The 26,629-nt window shown below is 37.7% G+C and overlaps 1 protein-coding gene across 1 annotated transcript in view; it reads right to left on the bottom strand.

Annotated features, from left to right (window-relative positions):
- LMBR1 (limb development membrane protein 1) overlaps nucleotides 1-26,629 on the bottom strand; it is a 69,483-nt gene that overhangs the window by 7,243 nt on the left and 35,611 nt on the right. Inside the window, exons 6-15 of the mRNA XM_086467502.1 lie at nucleotides 15,597-15,723; nucleotides 15,101-15,169; nucleotides 12,643-12,707; nucleotides 11,456-11,528; nucleotides 5,478-5,558; nucleotides 4,369-4,445; nucleotides 4,052-4,129; nucleotides 3,079-3,152; nucleotides 2,767-2,857; nucleotides 1,255-1,321 (exon numbers count right to left, since the gene is read on the bottom strand). Coding sequence (XP_086323628.1) covers nucleotides 1,255-1,321; nucleotides 2,767-2,857; nucleotides 3,079-3,152; nucleotides 4,052-4,129; nucleotides 4,369-4,445; nucleotides 5,478-5,558; nucleotides 11,456-11,528; nucleotides 12,643-12,707; nucleotides 15,101-15,169; nucleotides 15,597-15,723 — 802 coding nt within the window. The remainder of the gene's footprint in view (nucleotides 1-1,254; nucleotides 1,322-2,766; nucleotides 2,858-3,078; nucleotides 3,153-4,051; nucleotides 4,130-4,368; nucleotides 4,446-5,477; nucleotides 5,559-11,455; nucleotides 11,529-12,642; nucleotides 12,708-15,100; nucleotides 15,170-15,596; nucleotides 15,724-26,629) is intronic.

Here is a 26,629-nt window from a genome sequence, read left to right as displayed (position 1 = left end):
CTAATGGCAAAATTCTATTCTAAACCACTATTTTTCAACATAACATCTACCTCTAAGTACTAGAACTGTTTCACTTCTATCTTTATCACACTGGCTATATTTTAAAACTGCACTACTTTAAATACTTGAATTATTCTTCTGCATTTTTAAAACATGAACTCTAGAACATGTATTTTAAGGTTCAACCCTCCAAAACACATTCACAGTGGTTTTTGTTTGTTACAGAAACGATCTAGGAAATCCAATAAAACTCATCGTCTGTAGATATGCACAGCATGAAAATATACAGTATAGTTTACCAGCAAATATCAGCTACTCTTGATTTAACAGTATTCTGGTTGAAAAGAAAATCAGCTACAGAACTATCGGGTACTGGTCTGTGGGCCTGAGCTTAAACTCCTAAGCTTGCACTTAAAACTAGTAGGAGGTGAAGATTTTTATTTTGTTCCATTTAAAGTTCCCCATGAAATTCACATCAGCTGCAAGTATTCTCACTACTTAGGTAAAACAACCTTGCAATCTAACTTCCAGACTTAAAGCTGAAGATTACCTAATTAAAGTGAGGATACAAAACATCTTGTCTTTCCAAGTTGCTTAAAGTAGTTTTTCCACTGAAAATGCTACTGCTAGTTCTTTACAATCAAATCAGAACTTCTTCAGTTCTGCTATGCTGGATTCCAAATTTTTGTATGTGAAAACTGAAGTAACAAAGAATGCAAGCAAATTATTTTAGGGAAAATGAAAGTAGCCTGGTATCATTGCTGATAACAAACTTAATAAATGAAGAGTCTTTAACTGTTTTTAAAAAGACATTTGCACTCAATGTTAGCTCAAGTTTTACACCTGAAATCCCCAAATGTATTTTTTCACAAAAACTGAGCACTCCAATTTCACAGTGAACATGAAACTATGTTTTACTGCCCTGGACAAGCAGTGTCCATATTCATTCTTCTCACCATCTCCTCTTTTATGTAGTTTAAAGTCTGACCTACCTTTTTAAAAGAATATATGCTCTAGGAAATGCTTCGCATCTTTCTTTTTTTTGAACGTATGTTCTGCAGGTCATGCATGTAGAAATGTACGTTCAACAGCTCATGTTGGTGTACAAAAGACCACACATACATGCTCTTTCTACTGAAAGTGATGGCACATTAAATACATACTATGAAAGGTACAGCTACAGGTCGGGGGGTTTTATATTTAACTCAATTAAACATCCTTTATTAAAATGTTTTATACTTCCATTTCACTTACCCAGTGTCCTTGACATCACTGGCAAAGCAGAGCTCAGCACCAAGATTGAGACACAGTTTCCAATGATCTGTTTGAAAATGACAAAAAGCATTTAAATTATAAATGAGATTGCTGAAGAAAAACTAAAAAAGAAAAACAGCAATCAAGATGAAAAATAATTCCTGAAAGTTACATTCTTCAAGCTGAACCTAAAGCAATTTACAAATCATATTTTTAGTCTTGCTTACTTTTGTCACACTTCTCCATGTGGTGTTACACAAGATGAAGATGATCCAAGAGACAAGTTAAAAAAATATGTAATCAATTGCTTTTAATCAAAGTGTTACATATGCTTAGATTCAAAATAATTCAAAACTACCATGTTGCAAAGCATCAACTGTTTACTTAATTCCTGCAAACTTTTATAAAAGAACCATTCTGCGAGCTTAGACTAGACGACTGATACACCAGCTTAGGCTTTGTATGTAACTGCTTGCGGGATTAGCATTATTTAAGAAATTACAACAAAGAGCTTCCTTTCAATCGAATGCCTGTTGACTACTTTAAATAGTACGAAAAAATTCACAGCTGTTAGATTTTACTCTAGTTTTTGTCAAGCCTTTATAAAGAGTAATTGAAACTTTCTCTCACAAGGGATCACTTTCTTCAGCTCTAATTCTACCAGAATCAAAAAAAAAAAAAAAAAACCCACAGAAAACTTCTTGAAAGTAGGCAGACATTTGTGTATTCACTATTTATTTCTACTCTACTGGGGGTGTACAGTAAACAATCAATAGAAAACATTAAGAACATTCCGATTCCCTGCTATAACCATTCCGTGTGTTTACCTACTTTCTCACATCCAACAATTTCTAGTAAAAATGTCATTATCCATAACTAAAAAAAAACCCAACAAAAAACAATGAAACACATTGAAAAAAAAAATTAAATTCAACATGTTCCTTGGTTACTGGTCACCTCCCCTTGTCAGCTGTGGGAATATTTTGCCAAAAACCTAAGCACCTTCCTCTGCATTAGGTAACAGCATTTGTTGTTCTGCAGCCAGCGCTAAGTTGTAGAAAGTCAAATTAGCCTCAGACTGCAAAGACCTCCTCAGTCTTAGTTTAATTATTCAAATTTGAATTACTTTGTCTGTATTACTTCTAGCAACCAAGTTCTTCAGATTTCAAACAAGCCCCCTGAAGTACAGTTAGCACAATCAAAGTTACTCATTAGCAATACGTTTCCTTTGAAAAAAGTTCTTTCACTAGCTTTTCTATGGCTAGTTAACAAGCTCTGCTATTCCCAGCATTTTACAAGTGAATGGATGCCGTCCAAACTAAACAGAGCACATCCTTTTTCCCACTCATTCAGCATTTTGAAAATCTTCCAGTTTGTGTTTACGCAGCTTACAAACAAATACTGATCACTGCAAATGAGCCATTCAGGGCAATTACTAACTAAAAGAGTCAGTCTGTCCTGGGTGGCAAGGAAGAGAGGAGGGGGCCATCACCACCACAGCCTTTACCTTACCTTTGTCATGGTTGTGTCATCTTTCCTGGGAGTGAAATTTTCAAAAAAGCGAAGACTGTAGAAGCCGACGACAGAGGACACCATAAGATAGCTGTGAGAATCAAGGAAAAAGGAACCTCCAAGGAATGCGAGATTCACTCAAGTTCTCAGCAGTCTCCTAAAAGTCTTAAGAACCAAAGAAAAACAACAAAAACACTTCGAGTGCTTGAGAAGGACTGACCTTTCCAAGCAAGTGTCTTAGTAAATTACCAGTGTCCCAGAAAACTAGACAGAATACTTGTTAACAGACAGAATTCTTAAAAAAAAGGATACAAAATCAAAATGATTTCAAGTGCTGCTCCCACAAAACCAAAGGTGGATAGGGAGGCATTTCCTATTCCAGGCCCCTACAAGGAGAAAAAACAACTTTACATAATTTAGTAAGATACATGCAGCTGTTCATAAAGTTAACTTCTACCAGGACCAGAAAACCTCACATCTTACATGATATACAGCCTTTTCTGAATTCAGTTTTTAAGGGGCACTCTGATGTTCCAACCTGAAAGCCTCCCATCCTATGCAACTGCATCAGCCATCTGTCAAACCTCAGGGAAATGGATTACTAAGACAGAAGGTATAACGAATCACGTTTAGGGACGCTGCATCTACCCCCCCATGCTGCATTTCATACATACTCCATTACTTTGGAAACTAAAATAAGAGGTCTGAAGAGACGACACTTAGTTGTTTGCAATATCACAGGCAGTGTGGCCGTCTCCACTTAACACCTTTTACAGCTCTGCAAGCTCATATACAGCTATATGCAGGGGAAAGCATTACCAAGTTAATAAAACCCCTCATCATTAAAGACACTACTCCTCAATGTGCTGTTCTTTACTTTCCTGAAGCATTTGTATAATAAAGGAGGGGAAAATGTCATGTTTCCCAAGAGGAACACAGACCAAGACAGGCTTTTCATATTGGGTTCTAACAGCTTCTTAAATTGAACCTTTCTAGTCCGTATAAACATAGGAGACACAAGTAAAATGCAAACTCCAGATTACTGACTTACTTTACTGAATCACACTGTATCTTCACAAAGATTCTGGACTAGTTTTATTAAGAACTAACTATAAAATGACATGTAATACATGCTTATGTGTGCGCAGACTAAAACGTAGAAGCAAAGTCAAGGCTGAGGCTCATTAGTTTCAGTGCTATTTAAGCAGAAGTTCTCACTTGCACTTTTGTAAGGGCTCCAAACCTCTACTAAAGTTATAAAAATCATAAGAGAAGTTTACTTTACCCCTGATCCCTTTGGCATTGCAGTCTCATCAACCAACAGGTAAAGAATGTTGAGAGCAACTAAGAGGACTGAGATGGACTATAAAGAAATTCAGACAGTCTTGTTATTTAAAAATATTCCACATTTTTAAAATATACATTTATCCCCACCAGATTTTGTAACGTTAAGTTCTTTTACAATGGTCAAGAAAAGAACATCAAGTTTGATGCTTAAACACACAGCACTCAAAAAATTTTAAAACTATTCCCCCAAATGACTGAAGAATTCTTTCTTTTTGTTGGGGAAAAAGAAACAAAAGAAAGAGCAAAAATTCTTACCGTCTCAATCAGCAGCAATATCATAACTGCTGGATAGACTAAATTCCTTTCCCAAGCAGAAGCTTTTTTCCGCCGTTCTGTTCAGAAGAGAAAAAACAGAGGCTTCATACCATAAATCACTTTAGAATACAACATGTAAAAATCATTCAGTTTTCTATAAGCTCTTGTTATAACTATAGGTAACAGAAATCTTGAACCCTCACCAACCAGTTCACAAAAATATCCACCCTGAAGAGCTATACAAAGCAATGCCAAAAATATGAAGCCTCTGTAAAGAAAGGGTGGGGAGACAGAGAGAAGCAGATTTTTCTCTCTTGTTACAGGCATGTTTCACAATAACATTTTTTTTCCCCCGGCGTACAGCAGTTCTGCAAAGTTTAAAATATAGGGAATTTAAAAATATGCTGTTTACATTTATATTTCAGTATGACCTAAAGGGACAGAAGGGAATTTCAAATATTTAAACAGTATTTTTGTATTATAACATAAGGCGAGACAAGACTAACTCACTGGACATCACTAGTACATCTAAAGAAAACCCAACAACTCTTTCCTACCACAGTCTTAGTTTTGCACAGAACACACTGATAAATGCAAAACCCTGCAGGCCTCTGAATAAGGAAGGAAATTCCTGTAGAGTGGCTGCCATTACCAGAAGTATCACTTTTCACTTTTAAAAGACACAAACCTGCTAAAAATTATTTTACAGTTCTTAAATACAGTTTGACTTCTATAGAAATAATTCAAAACCAGAGAGTAAAGTAATCTCTTGGACCATCCCAAATAATCATAAGCATATCTTTATATACAAAAAGAGTGTGCTATTGAGCTCCATGCAAGGAAGCCAAGAGTGTTACAATTTCTCTACAATTATGTTAAAAATAAGATCCAAATCAGACTCCCTACTTAAATTTGTGTGCTAGAAGGGCACAACAATTCCATGTAGTGTATTTGTAGAAACTATGACAATTTGAAAGGACTGCAACTGCACAGATTTGGTTAAGAACAAGTTGGAATCAATTAAGAGAGACTGCTATGGGCTAAACACAGCATCTGAAGGTCATTTATGAAACTGCAGTCCACACAAAACAGTAGAAAAAGTTTATTACCTAGATTTGTTTTCTTGCTTTTCACTTTTTCAAGCTCCCGTTCCAACTCCACTATCTGGTATTCCACCGTGGAAGACAGACCTTTTAAAACAGAAGACAGTATTTGCTTTTGGCTGAGACTAACTACAAAACTGTGAGATACACTGTGACAATCCAGAGTCGGGAAGCAGCACATTCACACTTGTGCCTTTGAACTGCAGGTGTTTCTTTGCAATTCTTCAACTACTTTTCAAAAAACAGAGTTTTGTCAAGAACCCTCTGTCTAACCAGAAGAGTTCAACACACCAGAGGTTTCAGTGTGACCCTCTGTGATCCCTGCCTCTTCTGCTGACCAGCTGCTGCGAGGAGTACGACACAGCGACTGCTGAACTGCCGCACAGGTCCAAAAACCAGTGGCGGTGTGGCAGCCTGGCACAGGATGGCTCAAATGCCTCATTCTTGTATCTCTGCACGATTCGTATATCAAGATGTAAAGAATCTCCGGATGCCCTTCCAGGGCATTATTATTTAGCAACTTACAGACAAAGTGGACTTTTGTCTCCAAACTATGCAAGCTGGCAGCTAGACCTCCAGTTTCAGCTTCTGCCTCCCGCTCCCTTTCCCCAGTCCTTTTTACTCAGCAAACTCCGTTTCCATACTGCTGACCTGCTCGTTGACGTATCTGCTGCTCATATCAGTTTGCCTGATTTGGTCAGTCTCTGTGCTGCAGAGCTCCCTCTGACAACCACAACCAGATGTTCCTCCCAACCACCCACGAGACCATATTCTTTCACTTTCCTTTCTACAGTTTACAGCACATGCACGTCACTGTTGTATAACTCCTCAAACTCTCTCCCCCACACCAGCTAAAAACTGACAACCATAATATTAATTCCTCTCTCCCTTGCTAATTTTCTGCCTAAAAATACCCAGCAACTCTTCCTCCTATCCCTGCATGGGCTCTAGGAAACTCAATTCATTTTCTCTCTCCATCCTTTTTCTCTTCAACCTCCCATTATCTTCAACCACCTGTCTTTGCCAGTGCAAGCACATTGTGGTTTCTCTCCTTGATTCCAGTTCCTCTACAAACATTGCAGTGTTCAAGCAACGATACAGCTCTGAAATGCTGACTAGAGATCTGCTATTTCAGTTCTAATCTCGTTATTTCTACTTTAGCTTTTACTCTTTGCAATCGCAAACCGGAAATATCCTTCCTGGGATAAGTTAGAAACACTCTCCACTCATCTTTGCCCTACTTTCACCCCTTTTATTTCTGAATAACCTCACCTGGAAAAAAAAGTTATGAGGGCTTATTTTTTCCCTGTCTACTCCAGGCCAATCTCATTCCGCAAAAACACTCTGTGGCAGTGACAGTTCAAGGTTCTAATAAACACCAAGTCCTCTCTGTTTCCTTCTTTCCTGACTTACACTGCCACCCTTCATCTGTTGGCCATCCCCTGCCCTCAGCCTCACCTTTGATGGCAGGCTAACCTGTAATAGCCCATGGTCCAGATACTTTTTTTTGTAAACACTCTCTAATAAATTTTCTGTTAGATTAATAGTCTTGTCCAGGCTTTTATCTCGTATCTTGATCATTTGCCTTCAAAACCCAAGTAGCACGGAGGTTGCTGGCACACTAACACTACTTTAGAGTCCAGTATTTCCTTATTTTCTGTTGTCTGCTCATCCATCCAGCAATTTCAGCACAAGACAAGAAGGTAAATTTCTCTTTCTATTCCAGAGTATTAATACTGATTTGTTCAATGCAGTCAAATTATCAATAAGGCATCCAACTGTTTAAAAAAATAATTTTTAAACATTTAATTGCATGCTTCTTTCACACACATTTTTGCATATAACAGAAGCTCTATGCTATGCCTAAATATTTATCTTTGATATCAGTGACATAACGCGTATGTGGTAATATTTACAGGGCTTCAAATATATAAATATCTCAAACCCAGGTCTAGCCAGCAAGACCTACAAATGCTGTTTTGTAACAAGTTCCACTGACTTGAAGCACCTCTATATGAATGTTAGTTTAATTTCTCAATGTTTTTTAAATAAGTAATCATAATACATGAGTTTTCAGAAAAAGTTGGGGTTTTTTAAAAAAACAAATACTTATAAAAATAAGCTTTCATGGTGATGCATTCCCTCTGAAAAAAAGTCTCCAACATCTGTTTTATGGAATGACTAACTACTATGAGTTGAGAAAAAGAACAGCTACAGAGCTCAGTGGAAAAAAAAATCTCAAGAACTTTAATGGAAGCAGTTGAAAAAGAAAGAAAACTCAAGTTAGCATCTGACATTTTCTTCTCCATAACTGATTTAGGGGTCTCTGAGGAAAAGCTTTACTCAAAATATATGTTAGTTCCCCCCTCAATATAAAAACCTAGAGCTCAAAACACTGATGTTCATGGGAGTCCTTCCAACAAAGTCACTGTGATCCCATTAGGTCCCTAAGAGACACTTCAGTAGAAATCCTGAATCATATTTAAGTGCTGCGGTAGTTCCTCCTTAAAAATAGTAGCAAACAACAGGTTGCTATACAAAAGGATATTTTACAAGAGGGGAAGGCAAAGTTTCAGATCAGTCAAAAGAGTATTTGAAAAGGATGCAGCTAAATTCCTAAAAGCTCTATAACATTAGCTTTATTTCAAACACTCACAAAGTTCAATGTCAGCGCTGTCTAGCCAATAAATCAAATTGGTAGACGAGACTTGTTTGGACTAGCAATGAAAAGTTAGAAGGGATTCTCCAAGAAAGCCACAAAGCAGCTCATTTAAGGTCAATTTAACGGTATTATTCTGTTTTTCTTCCAGCCCCGACATAAGATTTCAGTACCTCAAAGGAAATTGTAAGAGTATCTATTTGCATTCCCCCTAGGTGATTGGCAGTTCAACACCAATTAGTTCAAAATTACACTGTTACTAGCGTGCAATAAAAACAACACCTTTCATCTTTCTTACATAGGTAAGGATACCTTCAGAGCCAATAACTTTGATCAAGTAAGTATTTTTGATCCTACCCCACCCGTCTCTTTGGATTCAGGAAAACTAATAGCTAAAGGCAACTTTTTTCTTTTAATATAAAAAAGTCCCAGCTTTATTCTTCGACTGTAGGAGTGATGTGGGTACTGAAATGTAATACACTGGAAACAAACATTTTCCCAAAGCCCAGTATCTCTTCAATAGATAAAAATACTAGGGTAGATAACACAACCAAACTTTCCCCTCCCTCCTTCTCTGATTTTCAGTTATACACCGTAGACATCTGAGGAGGAAGAAAATTAGTTTCCGCAAAGACGACATGCAGTTTCACAGCTAGATTTATTTTCAAATATGAAGAGTTTTACAGAATACTCTATCAATTGCATCACCGCCACAACAGTTACATCTGTATGAATCAAGAACAGCACCAGCTCACACAGTGAACTTTTTCCCTCCTCTATAAACAGAGGCTTCACCCAGCCTATTTAGTGGGAACAGCGATTCATGTTCCCCCCTTCCTATGATGAGGCATTGTCTGAGGAAACATTAATTAGGACAAGCCAAAGCAGTGCTAGGAGTGCGATAGCAATTATTCTACCAAGGAACAAAAATAATCAGCATTACCAGTCATCAAATATCGCTCAAGCCTGTGCTCTGGTCCTCTTCAGTTTTAATAAAAATTCAACTCTTTGGTTACACATGGGGAGTATACATTTCAGAACACGTTACTGCAAAACTATCCAGCAGGGTTACTTAAGCACATATATTTCTACTACCACGGCACGCGAAGTGCGCAGGGTAATATATCTGTTCCCGTGCAGCAACAAAAATACTTGCACAATCTGTGTGTTAAGTCACAGACTATGGCCTCTAACATCACAGCACGACATTTACTGATGCAATTAGCACCACGCCTCCATTTGTACACATTTTTTAAAAGTGCAAGAAACATGATAAGCACAGGTCTTCATAGCTCTGGCAAAAATAGTGTCTATTTTTCTGGCATAATCCATACGCATTAGAAAGACTTCTAGCAGAGATGAAGCTTTCCATGCTTGCCACATGAGAACCATACTTGAAATTACCTAATCACTCACCAAAATCTTCAGAGTGTCTTCTTGTGCATGTAACATATTGCCCCCCACCTACATGCTATATCCAACTTTAAATTCTTATTTACTTTTCAGCTTAAGTCCATTAATTTTCTCCATACACCAAGCTATGGGTTTTCGAGCATTCCTTTGGATGGTGGCGTCAATACCATTCCCTTACCACCTGAAACAGAAAAATTCATTCCCTCTCCTGTTGAAGGACATTTAAGCCCCACATCTTTCACCTCTTGAGTAGGCTGGTGAGAGCTCTGTAGAACACGGGTGGGTTGCAGTTCTGCTTCACATCGAACACTAACCAATTCACTGAAAGAATCCAGTCCTTTGGCTGGTGGTTAGGGGAGCCACCTGCACACGTCTTAAATCCAAATCCAATTAGTAGATGCCTAAACCAGACTAGGTCCACCTTACGAGTGATATTACAAAATTACCATATAAACAACTGCTGCAACACAGAAAAGCAGCAGACAATAACAACCTAAATAATCATATTCTCCACCTGAGCAGTGGAAACCGCTCTGCGCTACTTCCAATAGATACCTGAATAACTATTGGGTCATTTTTCTGTATTGCTTCTCTTGTACACAAGCACAATCACCATGACAACGCAAAATATTCAGTAACAAATATTTTACAGTTGCTAGCTAACATCAAACACACAGAACAACTATAATTACCACATCACGGCTTCAAAGACATTCATTGCACGCACTTTTTGCATGTCTGTGTGTCAATGCATATGTGTGTGTGTGTGTACACACATGTGTGTCAGTATAAAAACCTAAGCTTCCCAAACAGCAAAGGTGAACTTTAGTTTTAAACTAAAACCATGTCTGATTTTAGCACAAAGTCACTACTCCTCCATGAATTTTAAACACTGGAACAAAGACAACCACCATGATCTACTGTTATCAAAGGTACCGTCCCTGACCAGGCAAATTCAAAAGGAGACTTATTGAGACTTGAAAGAAGAAAAGACCAAGATATATGACAGAAGACTGCAAAGTACAAGAGAAAGACAGGAAATGAAGAAAACTACGGCTAAAATAAGTCATAAGACAACACAACAATGGATGTGTCATGACATAAATATTCTTTAGTTTTTCAACCTGAAGCAATTGTATAAATTGTAGATGGATGGCTTATCTATGCAGTTAAAAGCAATGCAGAAGAGAATTTGCAATTGCCACATTTATAGAATCGATACATTTTTCAATAATTGGTGCCTGCCATGCTGCAATACTCTTTCTCTTAGAAGCCAAAGCTTCATACTGTTTTCAAAATACTTCAAAAGAGAAACACCTTATCAAGAAGTGCAAAGTTGTAATACTAAATACAAGTAGTCTAAAACATTTGTATAATTGTTCATTAATAGAATTACTAAGATTATTAAATTCACCAAATAGCTCCTAGAATATAATAGGCTGCTCTGATGTTTAATGAATTATTACCTAACATTCTAAATAAGAATGGACTGAAACAGAAAAAATCCTCCAAATGAAAAACAAAATTCACAATGCAGGTAGTTGAGTCTCTTGCTAACATAAGTCCATTGCTCTTCAGACAAGGCTAAAATACAGTCATTTACAATTCCAAACTATTTTGCAAGGATAGTGGTCTGGTCAACTACTCAATTTGCTTTCTCAGTCTCAGAACATTCACGTATTAGAGCTGACGAATACATTGAACACAAAAACAAAGCAAGCCACACACACACACCAGCCAATCTTGAACGACACTGAGCAATGAAATGTAAGCACTTAATGCTTGTTACATACTAAGATGCTGAAATTTTCTATTTTGAGAGAAAAGGCTATGTAAAGGTGAGATCAATACTCCTGACCAGAGCCACTCTACTCTAAATACTGTATTTGAAGCAGTATCAGAACAAGCATACCATTAAGCCTCCTCTGAATTGCTTCTTCCTCTAACGTGATGATATACATCTGCTCATCTAGGTCTTCAAGGATCTGTATTTGGAAACAGAAACATGAACTGACTGAGCATCAGAGTCACTTGTTTTTCTGACTGCACTAATCTAGCCAGGTTCACTTTGTTCTTACTAACCTCTATTTTAAATATATAGTCTACAGTTTTACAATACTGATATACAAATAAGAACTCCACAGAAGATTATTCCATCCTGTCACAGATTTATTTCTTTACTGCAAGCAAACTTTCTGTTAAGTTTTCATTTCAGTTTAAAGCTCTTATGTTCAGTTTCAGTCTACAGAGACTTAGGGAACAGTGGAAGGGACAGTATATCTGACCTACATTCAAATCATATCAATCTTCACACTCAATTTGATTCAAACAAAAATAACTGCAGATTTTGAAATAGTATATTAAAAAGGACTTTTCACATAAGCCAGTATTTCAAGCAAATATAAATTGCTATTGGAAACTAAAACCAAATAAATGAAGTCTGCCTACCTTACGATCGGGTGCTGTGAGTTTAAAGCTTACAGGGAGCAAACCAGTATGTATTTTCAGGGTTGAACTGACTAATGAAAAGGCATGCAAGACCCAAGTGCACCCAAATTATAGTAAATACAAATTAGGAAACATGACAGCAAAGTCACTAGAGCACTTGTACATGGTACAAACTTCCTTCCCTCACAGCATTCAGTACGAGAACAGTAGAGTATCTATGTCTACAAAAGTTCATACAGATGCCAACTACCTACATTTGACCCATCTAAGTGTACCCCAGTACCCTTGTTATCCAGCCTTAGTTTGGTCTTTGTCCTTTGGTCCTGAACTCAAGACAAGCGCACACTTCTCAGGCATTTGCGAAGCAGACATAGTAGACAATACTGGCAATAAACATTATTACTAGCAGCAGTTATATAAATTGGAAATCAGAGGAAGTCTGTACTACTAAAAAATATTTTTTCTGCTGACAGAACCAGGCTTTTCTGCTATATGAAAAAATTTGAACAAGTACACAAACATTGACTATAAAAATTCTGATGAACTGAACAGACAATTATGCAGAGGCACGAGCGTTCTAAACGAAAGTACCCTAACGCCATTCTACCTTCTAACAAACGGCATACAAGGACAGATTTGTGTAACACTTACTGTTGGCTTTACCAGCAACTGACCCATTACTGTAAACATCCGTGAAAGTCCCACTGGCGTGCATACTGCAGAGATAGAAAGATCATAAAAACCAGTGATTTCTCAGTCAGAGACCAGTTTTTATTTGGATGTTCAATGTGCTATTCCGCGTACAACCAAGCACGGTTTTGAAGAGAACTACAAGATCCTCAAACTCCACTACGAACTTTAAAGCACATTGCTACCACATGAATGCTGAACAAGATAAGCATCTCTCCCCTCCAAGAGCATAACCGAATTTCTTGTCAGCAAGGAACACCATATAATCAGGTATCTTAAACTTGCTCAAGTAATTATTTATTCAAAGCACGTCGCACCAGAGGCTGTGTCTACACTAGTAAATTCAGAAGTGCCAGGATACATTCCTGGGCACTAAGACTTGTTGCCCACATCAGTAGAATTGCTAGAACTATCCCTGGCAGGATTTGCCCTGGGCCAGTTAGCACTCTCCCAAACAACTCCCAGGTGCAGTTCTGGAGTTCACGCAGTCCAGGACCCGTTATCACGAGGCAATACGTACACAGCCACCTTCTGCAAACTGCAGTATCATGGATGGAACGACACTAGTTGGCCACAGCACTGGAGAACATCTCAGACACATTTAATCTATTAGCACAGGTACAGCTGTAAGGTCAAGAGATCATGAAGCTGCTTTGCTCTGAAAGTTATACTGCAACTTCAGTTGACAGTGGGCTCAGCTACTGGATTTTAAGCTACTTTTCTTTGAAATAACAACTGGCCATTTATGATCATAGCCTGTGATGTTTTCCAGGTATGGTGCCTATATGCTTGCTGAGATAAAGCCTCAAACTATAAGTAAAAATCAAAAGTTTAGGGAGAACAGCCTTTAAACACTGAAGTGTGTAGGAGATGGAAGAATTTGTAACAGCACAGATGAGGATATACATTTATAGTTTCCATTATAATGAAATAGTGTGGCCAAAAAAAATGAGAAGCACACAAGATTTTTATAGTGAGGATTTTATTTATTTTTATTAACTAGTGTTTCACTACGACTGCTACGTATTACAGGAAAAATATAAGAGTATTCAAAAAGGCTAACTTAAGCTAGTCTTTCACTACAGAGGCAACCTGCAGGCAAAGGAGAAAAGAGAAAGGAAGTAATGCTCCAAATCACCACTGCAACAAGCCCTACTCATACACTGCTTCAGCTATTAAGCCAGGTGAAGATCTAATGAATCTCCACCCCAGCATCTACCACTTTCCCACTGCTATATGCTGCCCTTTCAGCTACACATCTAACAGCTTAGAGGGCCTTAAATACCTTCAGTGATTTGCTTGTCTAAGTTACAAATAACTCTTCCAAAAATTGGCATTTCATCCCAGTTATTTTGGTGAACTAGTTTGCAGTAGCCCCAGAATACATGCTGTGTTTTCAGGTCTGCTGAAACAAACTGCAAGACAGATATAGGAAGTTTATAAGCCAACTCCCCATTAAAACATTCAGTAGCTGGTGTGAATCACACTCTTGAACAGCCTACATGAAACACTCAGAAACACTTTCTTATTTTTACTTCCCCCCATCCCCTTCCTCCACTGAAGTGGATTTCAGAATCTCCACATACAGAGAACCAAAGGAGACTCTGAGGTCTCCGTGAGCAGCACCTTTCACAGACAGATCTGCTTAGTCTAGAGGACATTTCAAACCATCATTCCCCACCCTGTCTCCACAGGGACAGCCCTGGGTTAGCTGGAACCCTATAAAGCCTGGAGAACAGGTGAAACCATGATAATCTAGAAAGGGAGATGTTCTATCCTCCCTCCCCTCAGGAATTCTCTAGAAGTTATGGGGGGAGGGCAGCGGGGAGGCTGAAATTGTAAGTGGGATTTGGAGCCTTCCATCACCTTCCTTATTCCCCCAAACATGGATGGCTGAACCAGTTGCTATAAGCTATTTATTTCATATGCAATCATACAACTGACCTCCAGACTGTCCAGACACCAGTTTTGTGATTACGAAAGCTAACTGCACTGTGTTCCACTTCTGCCTATATAGGAACATTTTCAACTAAAAGAAGGAGGATATTTTACTGAGTACAGGACAAATTGAGTGTTCCAAAGTAACTTTCTCTCCATGCTACTGACCTCCTGCAGCCACTTCATTTAAAAATTGTGCTTTTCTGTGCAGAATGAAGTCCCTATTTTTCAAATGCCTGATTTAAAAAGTTGAAATTTTGGTGAGGTGTGAAGTTCCTCAAAACTTGAGAATGTAAGGTAGCATTTGTTCAAACTTCAGAATCCAAACCTAACAAATTTACATTTAAACTTAATAATTAAAAAAAAAAATTACACAACTTTCAAAATCTGAGTTTTCACAATGTAAAAGTTTCCTTTAATCTTTTTTAAAAAAAAAAAAAAAAAGTCATTCATCTTTTGGAATAATCAGGAAAATACTTACACAGAAGTAACAAGCATCCCATCAATGATATACAGGAATATAAATATGGGAGGTAGAATTCCCAGAGGTCTGTAAAGAAAATATTGAGCACAGCCTTAGCTTATTAGAAATAGGTTACTTATGCCACAAACACAACTGAATTCACTTATTAAGAGTTCAGGATTGAACAATTGTATTTTCAAGAATAAATTAAGAATTACTCAGTTAATAATCCTGCAGGCAACTAAATCCCTAGGTATTTGAGCCTGCAAAATATCTTCAGCTTTTCCTTCCATTCCACTTAAGCCACTTGTTTTTAAACAAGTCATGTCCACAGGAGCATGGAACTTCTTAGCATGCTAAAAACAGATCTAACAGAAAAAATGGTATTGACTAATACAGCTTCTTCACAACCTGTGCAATACTCACATAGCACTTACTAGAAATATGTTCAATTGAAAACATCCATTTCCATAATTAAAATTAAACTAGTGTGGTGTTTTTTTGAATTCCATACCATACAAAGACTCCATACTGGCAGCATCATTGTCTATGAGTGCTGAAGCCACCCATACGATTCCAAGGATAAGCAGTGCAAGAAGAATAAGCATTACAAGGGTTTCCAAAATGCGCGCTCTGATGCCCTGTGGGCAGAAGAGGGGAGACAGAGGAAAGACAGCCAAGAACTTTGAATCAGGTATTTTCAAACATAAGAACAATACAAACAGCAGTTCCTTCTTCATAAATATACATTTTATCATGTAGACAAAAGCATAACATGTAAAGCACATTTAAAAAGCAGTGCATAAAAAAAGGAAGTACTTAGGGCTTTATAGTGCCCAGATTGCATTTTTCCCCATAAAAATCATAGAAAAATGTTTTAAATTGCATCTGCCTTACAGTACTCATTAATCTCATTATTCCATAAAGTATTCTTTATACCGTATGATCTTCCTCGAGCATTTTTAAAAGATGGATTACTTTTCTAATACTTTCAGCAAAGAAAGTGGATTAGCAAATTTTTATCTATGATTCCAATCAAGGGAATGGAAAGCCAATTATGGCAAATAGCCAAATGGCCCAGCAAGCATTAAACCCTGCGCAGGTACAATGCACCAATTTAGTTAAAATACATTCTTCAACTGCAATTGCTTCTGCTCCATTCCTCACAGTCTTCAGAGCCCTCAAGCGTACGCTCGGAGTACTGCTCGCTTAGTCTGCCCTCACGCTGCTGCTGCAGCCCCATCCATTACCTCCCAGCTTCGCCTGCTACCCGCTGAACGGGACACGTACTTCTCACTGACAACACAAAAATCACAGGTCTACAAGGTTATACATCACAGCATTTGCTCTTGAGCCTAAAAATGTAGCACTCTAGTATCTGAGCGTTAGATTTGCAAGTGTAAATATACCAAATACACAAAATCATATTTATTTACTTTTTACTGGTGTTTTTAACACTAATTCTACTAATTCAAAGCAACAGAGCTATTGGGACACTTTCTTCAGACATCCTTGCCACTAAGAGACCAACTAATTGCTGTTCACACAACAATTTCACTTCTATTTGCCAGTATACATCTCCATAAGCAAACCCAATCTCCATGAGCACTGATCTCTTCTAGCACACCAGTTCCTCTCTGCTATCACTCCTCTGCTGAACAGCTAAGGTAGCACCAAGGAAAACCAGACAGAGACCTTCACAAAATTCCCCTCAAGGCTTAAGTGGGCAGGCAAGTCCAACTCCATAAATGATCTCAAACACCAAACTTCAAATTAAAGGTAGTATAGATAGGATATGGATTCACTCCTAGAATGTATTTTGTGTACAATAAAAGCATCTTTGAGGTTGTTAGAAGTTATTAAAGTGTCATTTTTGTAGTACTCAGAAACTAACTTTCATCCTTCCATGAGTTATTTTGAAGGTGAGCATCTAAGCCAAACGTACGTATTTGAAGATTAAGTAGCCATCTGTTTAACATTAGAGTTTCCAACTTGAGCAGTAAGTTAGGAGGAAACAAACGGATTACAGTCTAACTACTGAGCACAGGTATAGAGCCTTCACTTTACAACGGAAGAGTCACAGGATGTGACATTCAAGGATGCATGCACAGATCTGCTTCAAGCTTTCCAAAAAAAACCTTGAAGTCCCCTAGGAAGAGGAAAACAGAAATCTGCCTTCTGGGTTTCTGAAAGTCTTAGCCACAGAGAGTGGATTCCTTACTTCTCTACACACACAAATCTCAGCCTCTCTGACTTCAAGTTTGACAGCAACAGATTCTTCTGGACAAACCTGGGAAATATTTCACTTTACATGGCAACCCAAACACCAAATCCTCCTCCTTCGGACGCAGTAGAACAATTGTCAAAACAGATAAACAAGAAATATGCTGGATGGAGATAGTCAGCTGTAAATAACACTTTTTCCATATTTACTGTAAGTGTTCTCTGAAGACAGGTAAGATTAGGACAATACAAACAACACACTCAAAAAAAGTAACATAACCATAGCAAGCACTCAGAGGTAACCGTTGCTTTTGGCCAAAACTACCATTGACACAAACTCTAGAAAAAGCCAGTTAGCTGCCTAATGAGCCTCCCCCCATTTTTTTGCTTTCCATACTAGTATGAATAACCTTTGATCCAGAAAATTGGAGCAATCTCCTTCTGGTCTCACTGGTTACACCTATCTCTGCACCTACATGACACATCAACAATTCTGCAGTCTCACGTATGTATTGAGAAGCAGGACTGACGGTTAGGTACAACAGCATAACAATTCTTATTTACACAGCACACACACTAGGATTCACACACTGATGATCATTTTAAAATAGTAAAAATATAGTAATGTTCTGAAGAACTTCAGTGACGTGACTAGATAGAAACATTCTCTCATGGGCACTAATGAATACTCTGTAACAGTCCAGGATAAGAAAAAAAATTAAGGTGCCTAAAGCATGTAAGAAAATACTTAATCTCAATTAGGCATCCATAAGACTGTGCCCTATTAAAACGTTAATGTTCCAGGCACATTAGTTCATACTTACACATTCGTGTACCTGTCAAATAGCTGCTATTTGTAAGGAATGAAAGGTACAGGATTACACACACACACACACACACACACACAACTTCTGGAGAATCACAGAGCGACTGAGGTTGGCAGGGACTTCTGGAGGACACCTTACTACTTCTGATTTTTCCTGAAGGTAGTTCTGTTTGCTTAGGTGAAAAATCTGAAGCTTGAACATTATCATTAGCAACATGACTAATGTAAGAGCTGGGCAAAAATCTATACTCCTGACTTTGAAAAACAGGGAGAAAAAACAAGTAAATACAAGAAACATTTCATTTTATTTCAATGAAAGGAAAATTATGCAAATAGACCTTGAAATTCAATGCTGAATTTTTTTTTTTTTTGAGCAAAAACCTCTTCGGTGACATTTGGTTTTGGCTTAATGTTTCTTCTTTGAGTCATTTCATTTTTCTCCCACAGTCCCATTATATTACTCAGATTTCTTAGATGAACCAAATGTCACGGCATATCTTCATGACACACAAGACATTGCCACTTCTATTTCACATAATACTTGTTGCACTTTTTGAATCCATTTAATCCTCACTTTTTTGTGTGTGAGAAGGAGCATTAGTCTGCCATCTTCAAAATCAGCAATAATCCCACCTAAAACTGGAGATTTCATCAGCTTGTAAGAGTGCACTTCTTGTTTGTGTTCAGCCTACACAGTCGTATCCATCTTGAGTATGGAACTAACAAATTATACCATATGAAAGACCAGGTAGTGTAGGTACATATGACTACTTCAAACCAGAATCTAACCAAGCAAGGAAAAATAGTCGTACGGCAACAAATCTTAGTGTCAAAAAAGTGACTGCATTTGAATCAACAGGAAAAGCTCTTTGATTCATCATCGTCAGCGTGCAACTGGAAACAAAGGAAACCTTGACACACAAATGAAGGAGATGGCCTACCCAGCAAGTTGAGTGTGTGTGCACGTGCATGTGTATGTACACGTACAGGGGCAGGTAAGGGAAGAAGGGGGGAATAATCATCTTTTACAGCAGAGTTTTCCAGTTTGATTGTTTAATCAGGAGCAATTGCCTCATGAGCTCCCATGATCACTGCTTAACATTCCTATGGAAACTAAACTGGCTATAAGAAAGAGGAATGGGAAAATAGTTTTTAATTTTAGCTTTCCATATTGTATTCAAGAAGGAAAATTAAGTTGTCCAAGTCTTCATCTGGTCGTCTTTTCCTAATGGTTCTGACAGGTAAGAACAAGGAAAGTAAGAACTCTACAACCAACCAGCTTGCATCAGGTTTTTCAGAAAGTTCTTCTAGAGGTCAACTTTCAAATCTGCATTTGATAACCCACATGCTACTTCATTTTTAAGGTATCCTTCATTACAAACAGAAGGAGTATGCCACAAGCAATTCACTGTCTTATGAATTATTTTAATACAACTGCACTTTCAGTTTAACCTGTTTTAAGGGAGGAGGGATTTATTTGTCTCCAAACCAAGCATGGATTGCACAGTAAAGCACCAGAAGGATCTTGACACAGTGAGGAAAAAAAAAAAAAAAGACTGGTTTTTAAATACTAGAGCATAGGATAGATGCAAAAGAATTCAAATGCAACATGCAGACTGAAACAAATTATAAATGTCTATACAGCTTAGGGGGGGCATAAGGAGAACAACCTTGACACCACTATCAATTAAAACAGCAAACTCAGATTTCAGTACAGCATTAACTACACAGCTTTAAGTAACGCTCCCATGCTGTAGACTTACAAGATGGAACATAATCATAGCTTTTAGAAATAAAAATGTTCCCCTCCACCTCAGGCTAAATTGTGTTGGTTTTAAACACAGTGATAAGACAATCCTAAACAGAGTGAGCTCAGGCAATACGCTCGCTTTGTTTTCAGTAAGACAAGCTAACCCCTGCAGTACTTCTATTACTATGTAAATTTTAAAAGCAGGTCAAATCCCTTACTTTCTCTTGGCCAATTACTGCTGGGACGCTGGTTAAGTTGGAGAGGTAACAGAAAAAAAACAACTCACACCAAGATTTTAAAATTTTACAGTGCTACAAATATCAGATATCAAAAAGAAAAATCACAAACTACACAAAATGTAATTGAGCTTGAAGTTATAAAATTAAATGGGGAATGGAAATGCACGTTGAAGTGCTGGGTTTTCATACTTTCACTGCTATACACTAAGAATATTGCTTTGACTTCAGCTTACATTTGTGTGCATGAGGAAACAGGAGTGGGAAAGAAATAAGGGAAGTAGGAGGACCTAGAAAAACATATATTCCTTTTTAAAAAAATCTTGTCTAGGATAAAGCCTGGGAGTAGAAACATTATTTGCCAGTCAGCAAGATTAGAAAATCTGAATTTGTAACCAGGACCCACAGTCCTCAAAGGAAATGGATGAAGCAATGTAGACCATGGTTACTTCTTCAGATACTCCTTGAAGATCTCAAAAAAACCAAGTGTGACATGAACAGATTTTTTTTTTTTTATTATAGAAAAGGAGCTTAGAAAGCATTCTCCCTTTTGAGGGGGTCGTTCCTACTCGAAAGAGATGAACTGGAAGTGAAACGGAAAGAGCACAAAGGAACGGGACAGCACTAACACGAGCTAAAAGAAAGGCAGAAGTGTTGAGAAACACCACCTGATCTTCAGCCTTCAATTCATAAGTTTCTCTGTAGGTCCAAAAATGATGGGAATGTTGTTCCTGGGATGGACTCAGTTAGGGCCATCCTTTGCGAAGCATGAATCACAATTGAAGGAAAGGGGCATTTCTCTTGCTGGACAGTAATTTCAGTTTTAGTAGCCCAATTCTAAACCCTTTTCCATGAAGGTATCTAGAACAAAACATCAGCTGTCACTGTTGCCAGCACTACAAGAACATAAGATGACGTTTGGTAACTGCTAAACAGGAAAACAAAACGCAACAGACTCAACAGCTCACCTAACATTTTTACTCATAGCACATTTCACTAGTTCTTTAATATAAGCACTTAACCAAGTGAAATATTTTCCTAAAGGAAACATGTTTAATACATCAATCCCAGCAGTCTGGAACTTGCCAGAAGCCTAGTAGTATCTGTCATCTTCTCTGTACACTAATGAGGAGGAGAAAAAAAAAAATGAACAAAAAGAGCATTTGAGACATGCCTATAAACAAAAGGTGTCCTACAAACACACGCTAAGGAACTTGTGGTTTGTACAGCCTTAGAGACACCTGACTCAGACTTCTGCTTCTTTAAAGTTCAATTGCTGAGACATTTTAGAAGTTTTTTTAGTTTAATCCTGAGCTACTTATTACGTGCCTGGAGCAGCGGGCCTAAGGGTTCATGTTTCCAGAAAAGCATAATTTTAGCAAGAAAGGTTTTAATTATTCTAGAAGTGTTCTGACAAATTTTTAGTTGCTACTCTGGAAGGCATCATCAAAATCTTACCATGTTTCTTTCCCATTACGATTAACGCAGATAAGTCATAGTGGGTGATAAATATCCAAAACATTAAAACCAGCACATGGCCAAAAAAAAGGTAATTATTCAGCTGAAAAGCCTGATGAAGTACAAATGGCAAGAACAGTCCTGAAAGGATGATGGATGTCATACAAGAAATTCAGAAAGGATAATTACTAGGGAAACCACTTCTCCTCCCCGGTACATTTGTGTTAAGCAGGACGACTATTACACCAATTGCAACACATCAACACTTTTCCCCACTGTGTGTGTTCACACATAACACCTAGAAGCTGGTTTTTACTTTATAAGAGAATATGCATATACTATATAAGAGAACATAGATTTGGCAGTACTTTCCTGCAGCTGTTCAATAAGAGAGATTTCTTGATAATGGAGATAGTAGGACATGTTGGGTCGTTCCTCCCCCCCCCCCCCCCATATTTTGAAAGAAAAATGTAACAAAACAAAGTGCTTTGCCATTAAGTTAGCATAGGTAACAAGCTAAGACCTTGCTCTGCGCACTGGTTGCCCACAGGTTTCAGGTCTCTTGTGTAACTAGGAGTTAGCACAGGGATCTTTCCTGACTACAACGACTCACAAGGACAGTGCATAGGCAAGAAACCTGCTGACTGCTCCTCTTTCCATTGAGAGTCACATGCAAAATCTGGAAAGATTTAAAAGGAAATATCTGACGACTGCCATTCCTGCAAAGCGAAGGTAAAACACGCACTACATACCCAGGCACTGGGGAAGAGAGGGTTATCCTCCAAGCAGTGACACAACCCTGTGCCAGAAACTCACAAGTTGTTACTTTTTAGGAAACAATGATTACATAAATTAAAGCAATCAAGCCATTTTTTACTAATTTTTGCTCTGCCAGTTGTGATTAGGAACACAAATATTATTTTCCACCAACTTAAGCACGATTTTTAATGTTTTCTAATGCTATAAGGATTTCAACATATACATACAGATAATATTTACCAGAGTTCCTGTCTTTTAACACTGATGAAGAGCAGGGAAAAAAAAAACTTGCAACATGTTATTTTTCTCTTTCTGTAAGAGGCAAAACTCCTGGTAAAACCAAAGAGCTATAGCCCCATCCCTACCTCAAGTGAAAAACATTTCCTTGCTGGAATATTACCTGGCTATAGTGATTTTGAGGAACACATTATATCCTATAAGATGGATATTTTTGGAACACATCACTGATGCGTGACATGGTATGGTCTTTGTTAATTCTAGTTAATTCTACACCTTAATTTTGTTGCAAACTGTGCAGAAAAAAAAAATTTAAACCTACTATCGATGAAGTAAAAGTTACACAAAACCAGAGAGTCCTAACAAAGTTTCTACAGTGCTGAATATTTGAACACAGTTCTGCTTGGGCATCTTGACCTCTTGCAAGGCAGGTAAACATTACTTTTTACACCATGCCCTGACCCACAGGGAAAGCCTGGGAAACATTTCTGCAGTCATGGCACATTCAAAGTACACACGAAGCCCATTGTTTTCATGTGACAAAAAGGAGTCTTAGTAACCTGAAGCTTTGTTCAGTGAGAGGCCGACTGCAACAAACATGCATGCTAACAGCTGTAGAAAATAAATGGAGGCACTAAAAAAGAAAAGAATTAAGCAGGTGTGAGGTTGGGGATGCTATATATTAACATCACTTATATTTTTAGCACACAATGTCCCCTCTTTCTCAATTTGTGAGCATTAGTAAAGAGATCAGCTTCAAGCATTCTAACCATTTCTATGGTCAGAAACCATACTTCGGCCAATCTTTGTTCTGAGCTATTCAAGGCAGTGCAGAAATTTTTTTTAATAAGGAGATCCATTTTCCATCAGGTAACATGGAAACACATACTACATTTAGCACACTGATATTTAGTCAAGAGGTCATTACCTTATGAGACTACCACAAATTACTAAGTCAAAAACAGAAGCTATAGTTTTAGGAAAACTCATTTCATTTTAGAAACACAGAAGCCAATGACTCAGAACCCTCACAGAATGAGCTAAAAAAATTTCAATCAAAAAATAATATTTTCAGGCATCGGATTCAAGCAATCAGAAAAAAAGTTTCCTTGCCCATGCAAGAACCAAAGACTTCAGATTTAACCAGCACTGACTGTGTCTTCTCCCACACCACCTCTTCCCTCACAGAATCTTTACAGCCTGTGGGGATTTTAAGATTAGAATTAACACTTTTCATCACAACACAACAAGTGTATTTTGAAGTTTGTATTTATTTTCCACACAATACAAACCTTAAAAATTCATATAGTCACAAAACATTCCCAGCAACTTTCAGCTGATTTTTGCGTTGGTAACTTTTCCCAAACAATTTCACAGTGGTTCTTGCTCCTGTCAATGGAGCAAGCAGGCAGACGAAATCATTTAACTGTATAGAATTTAATAGTTATACAGTATAAGTAATAAAATCCAGAAATTGCAGAGAAAAAGAACTGGAGAAAGAAAAACAAAATGAAAGTTAAAGGAACTCAATGGAAAAAAACACGATGAATTCTTTGGGTATTGGCTAAAGACATGTACCAATAAGCGTTACAGCTTTGCCTGCCAAGCTGGAAACAAAGGACCAAATTCACTCAACTGGAGGTCAAAAAGAGGTCTTTATTTAGTACACTGGTGAAGAGGACATCTATCCAGGATTCAGCAGTCCTCTGCCAAAGAAAACTTAGGCCCTCTTCTTCAGTGTCCCAGAAGAGTTTCCAAACCACAGTGTTATAAAATATTTGGGGGTTCATATCTGTCACTTTCCTGCTGACATCATTGCATGCAAATAACTCACTGAAATAACCTAAGAACCAAGATGGACTCCTTGCAGACTTGCATCCTCATGACTGGGATAGAGAAAAAAACCAGTTCTTCCCCACTTTTTTCCCTAGTATCTATGTAATCACCCAACACAAGATAGACTCCTGTGAGAATGACAATGAGAGATCCATTTATTGCCTAGCAGTTAAGGCACTGTTTCAAGTACAGAGTCAGATTACTTAAGGAAAGAGCACACACCTGGCTCCTCCACATCTAGGTATCATTTTTGCACATTTAACACAGAAATAGTATATTAGAAAAACATTCCCTCCAAATTTTGTAACAGAAGGCATACCAGTTTCTTAAGATGAGAAAATGCTGGACAGAGTACCAGACAAAATGCAAACATCTACTAGCTGAAATAAAATAATTACAGCCTACAGCTGTCATATGCAGGTGACTACCCTGCTGCAGCCTGCCCTTCCCTCCTTTGCAGAAAGAAACTATTACAAAAGAAGCAGGATTATGTCTAAGCTCTCATTAAAAAGGACAGATGCAGACCTGTTGACACTACAATAAAAATATACAAACCAAACCTTTAGGGGGGAAGGGGAGTAAGAAATTAAAGGACACAAATAGCAAAATGATGACTGTCCCAATGCTACCCCTTTCCCCCACAAGTTTCCTCTGTTGTTCCATTCTCTAGCCCAGCCCTCACTAATTAGCTTAGATGCTCCACTCCCTCCACCTACCAAGTTTCCCAGACTTTCCAAAGCCACCTGCAACAACAACATGGGAGCTGTGGGATTTCTGACACTATGAGTCTCCCTCTAATCATTTACTTTTGGATCAGAAAGAATCTTTCCTGCTAGACTGGAGTGATAGGAAGATAAATAGATATTTTCCAACTTCTTTGTAGCTTGGCAGAGGATTAAGATAAGTAACGCAAAAGTATAAAGAAAGACTTGGAATTTGTGATTGTGTTTCTGGCAGAAAGAAACCATGAAGACAGTTCCCAAAAGCAAATGACACACATACAGGTCACTACTGAAGTTCTAAAATAAAAGAGAAACCTGAAGGTTTTTTTCGTGTCAATGTCTATTACTAACTCCCTGCAAAAGGGCAATAAGACCAAGAAGAAAGCACACTTCTAGGAACTGGCTAAAGCACCAGACTGCTGGAAGTTTCCTTTAATAAGCTGAGAAATCCTGCAAAAAGCTACATCAAAAAAAAAAAAAAAAAAGGATGGGAGCCAGACTCATAGGTCCTCCTTCCTCCCTTCCTTTGTAAATAAAGTTGTTGGCTACCTTACAAGTCCTCACTACAGATGCATTAGCTCCTTCCTTGCGTTCTCATTCAGAACAGGTAATTCTTAATATAAAGCAATCCTTAACGTGGAGTATTTCTAGTAATACTAATTAAGTAATATAGACTAAAGGCCAATAGCACATTGCTAGTTATCAGTATTAATGAAAAAAACTTTTTTAGAGAGGGAAGCAGAAGTGGTGTATACCTAGTAAAGCCTCATGTAATAAAAAAAGGAAGCCTATTAGAAAAATTGTTCCCTGCCTCTCTATGATTAAGATATTGATACTAAAACTTGCCACTATCAATATAAAACCACACAGCAATTTTCCTCTCTGTGAATTAAAATTTTTTAAAGTCTTTTTTTAATTTTTATATAAAGTAACAAAAGTGCATAAAGAGACTTAAAATAGATACAATCTATCTATTTTGCTTGTCCTGAAAGGTCATTATTTGATATCAATGAAGAGTCAAACGAAAACACAGACTAATGTGAAAATATTCAAATATTCAAACCTTATTAAAATATTCCTCATGCATAAACCAGCCATTTTTATAAAACAAATCACCATGCTCAGAAGAAAACAGCAGATCAATTTAATGTTTATTACCATTTAAGAAAATAAACACAAATACTGAAGGAAAGGTGTTCACATTGCCCTCCTGAAGCCTCTAACTCAGACATGCCAAATTCTTAGAGGTGTTGGCCTTTTTTCTATTGATTAAGAGAAGGGGGCTCCTGGATCCCCTCAATCGCAGCCATTTCAGGGATCCTGCATGTGTGAATACTTCCTTCCCAAAGGATGGCAAAATTTTCTAGTTTAAATAGTTATATGACTTTTATTACAAACTGACAGCTAAAAAAAAATAAGAAATGCATCTCAGGGTTTTTAGATACACAGCTATCGTCTACCACAAACAGAAGGGTCTACAGAGAGCAGTAAGAACGCTCC

The sequence above is a fragment of the Leptosomus discolor genome, chromosome 6, assembly GCF_034619465.1.
Source record: "Leptosomus discolor isolate bLepDis1 chromosome 6, bLepDis1.hap2, whole genome shotgun sequence".
Classification (NCBI taxonomy): Eukaryota; Metazoa; Chordata; class Aves; order Leptosomiformes; family Leptosomidae; genus Leptosomus; species Leptosomus discolor.
The sequence above is the reverse complement of the archived record's forward strand: the minus strand, read 5'-3'. Positions and strand labels throughout refer to the sequence as shown.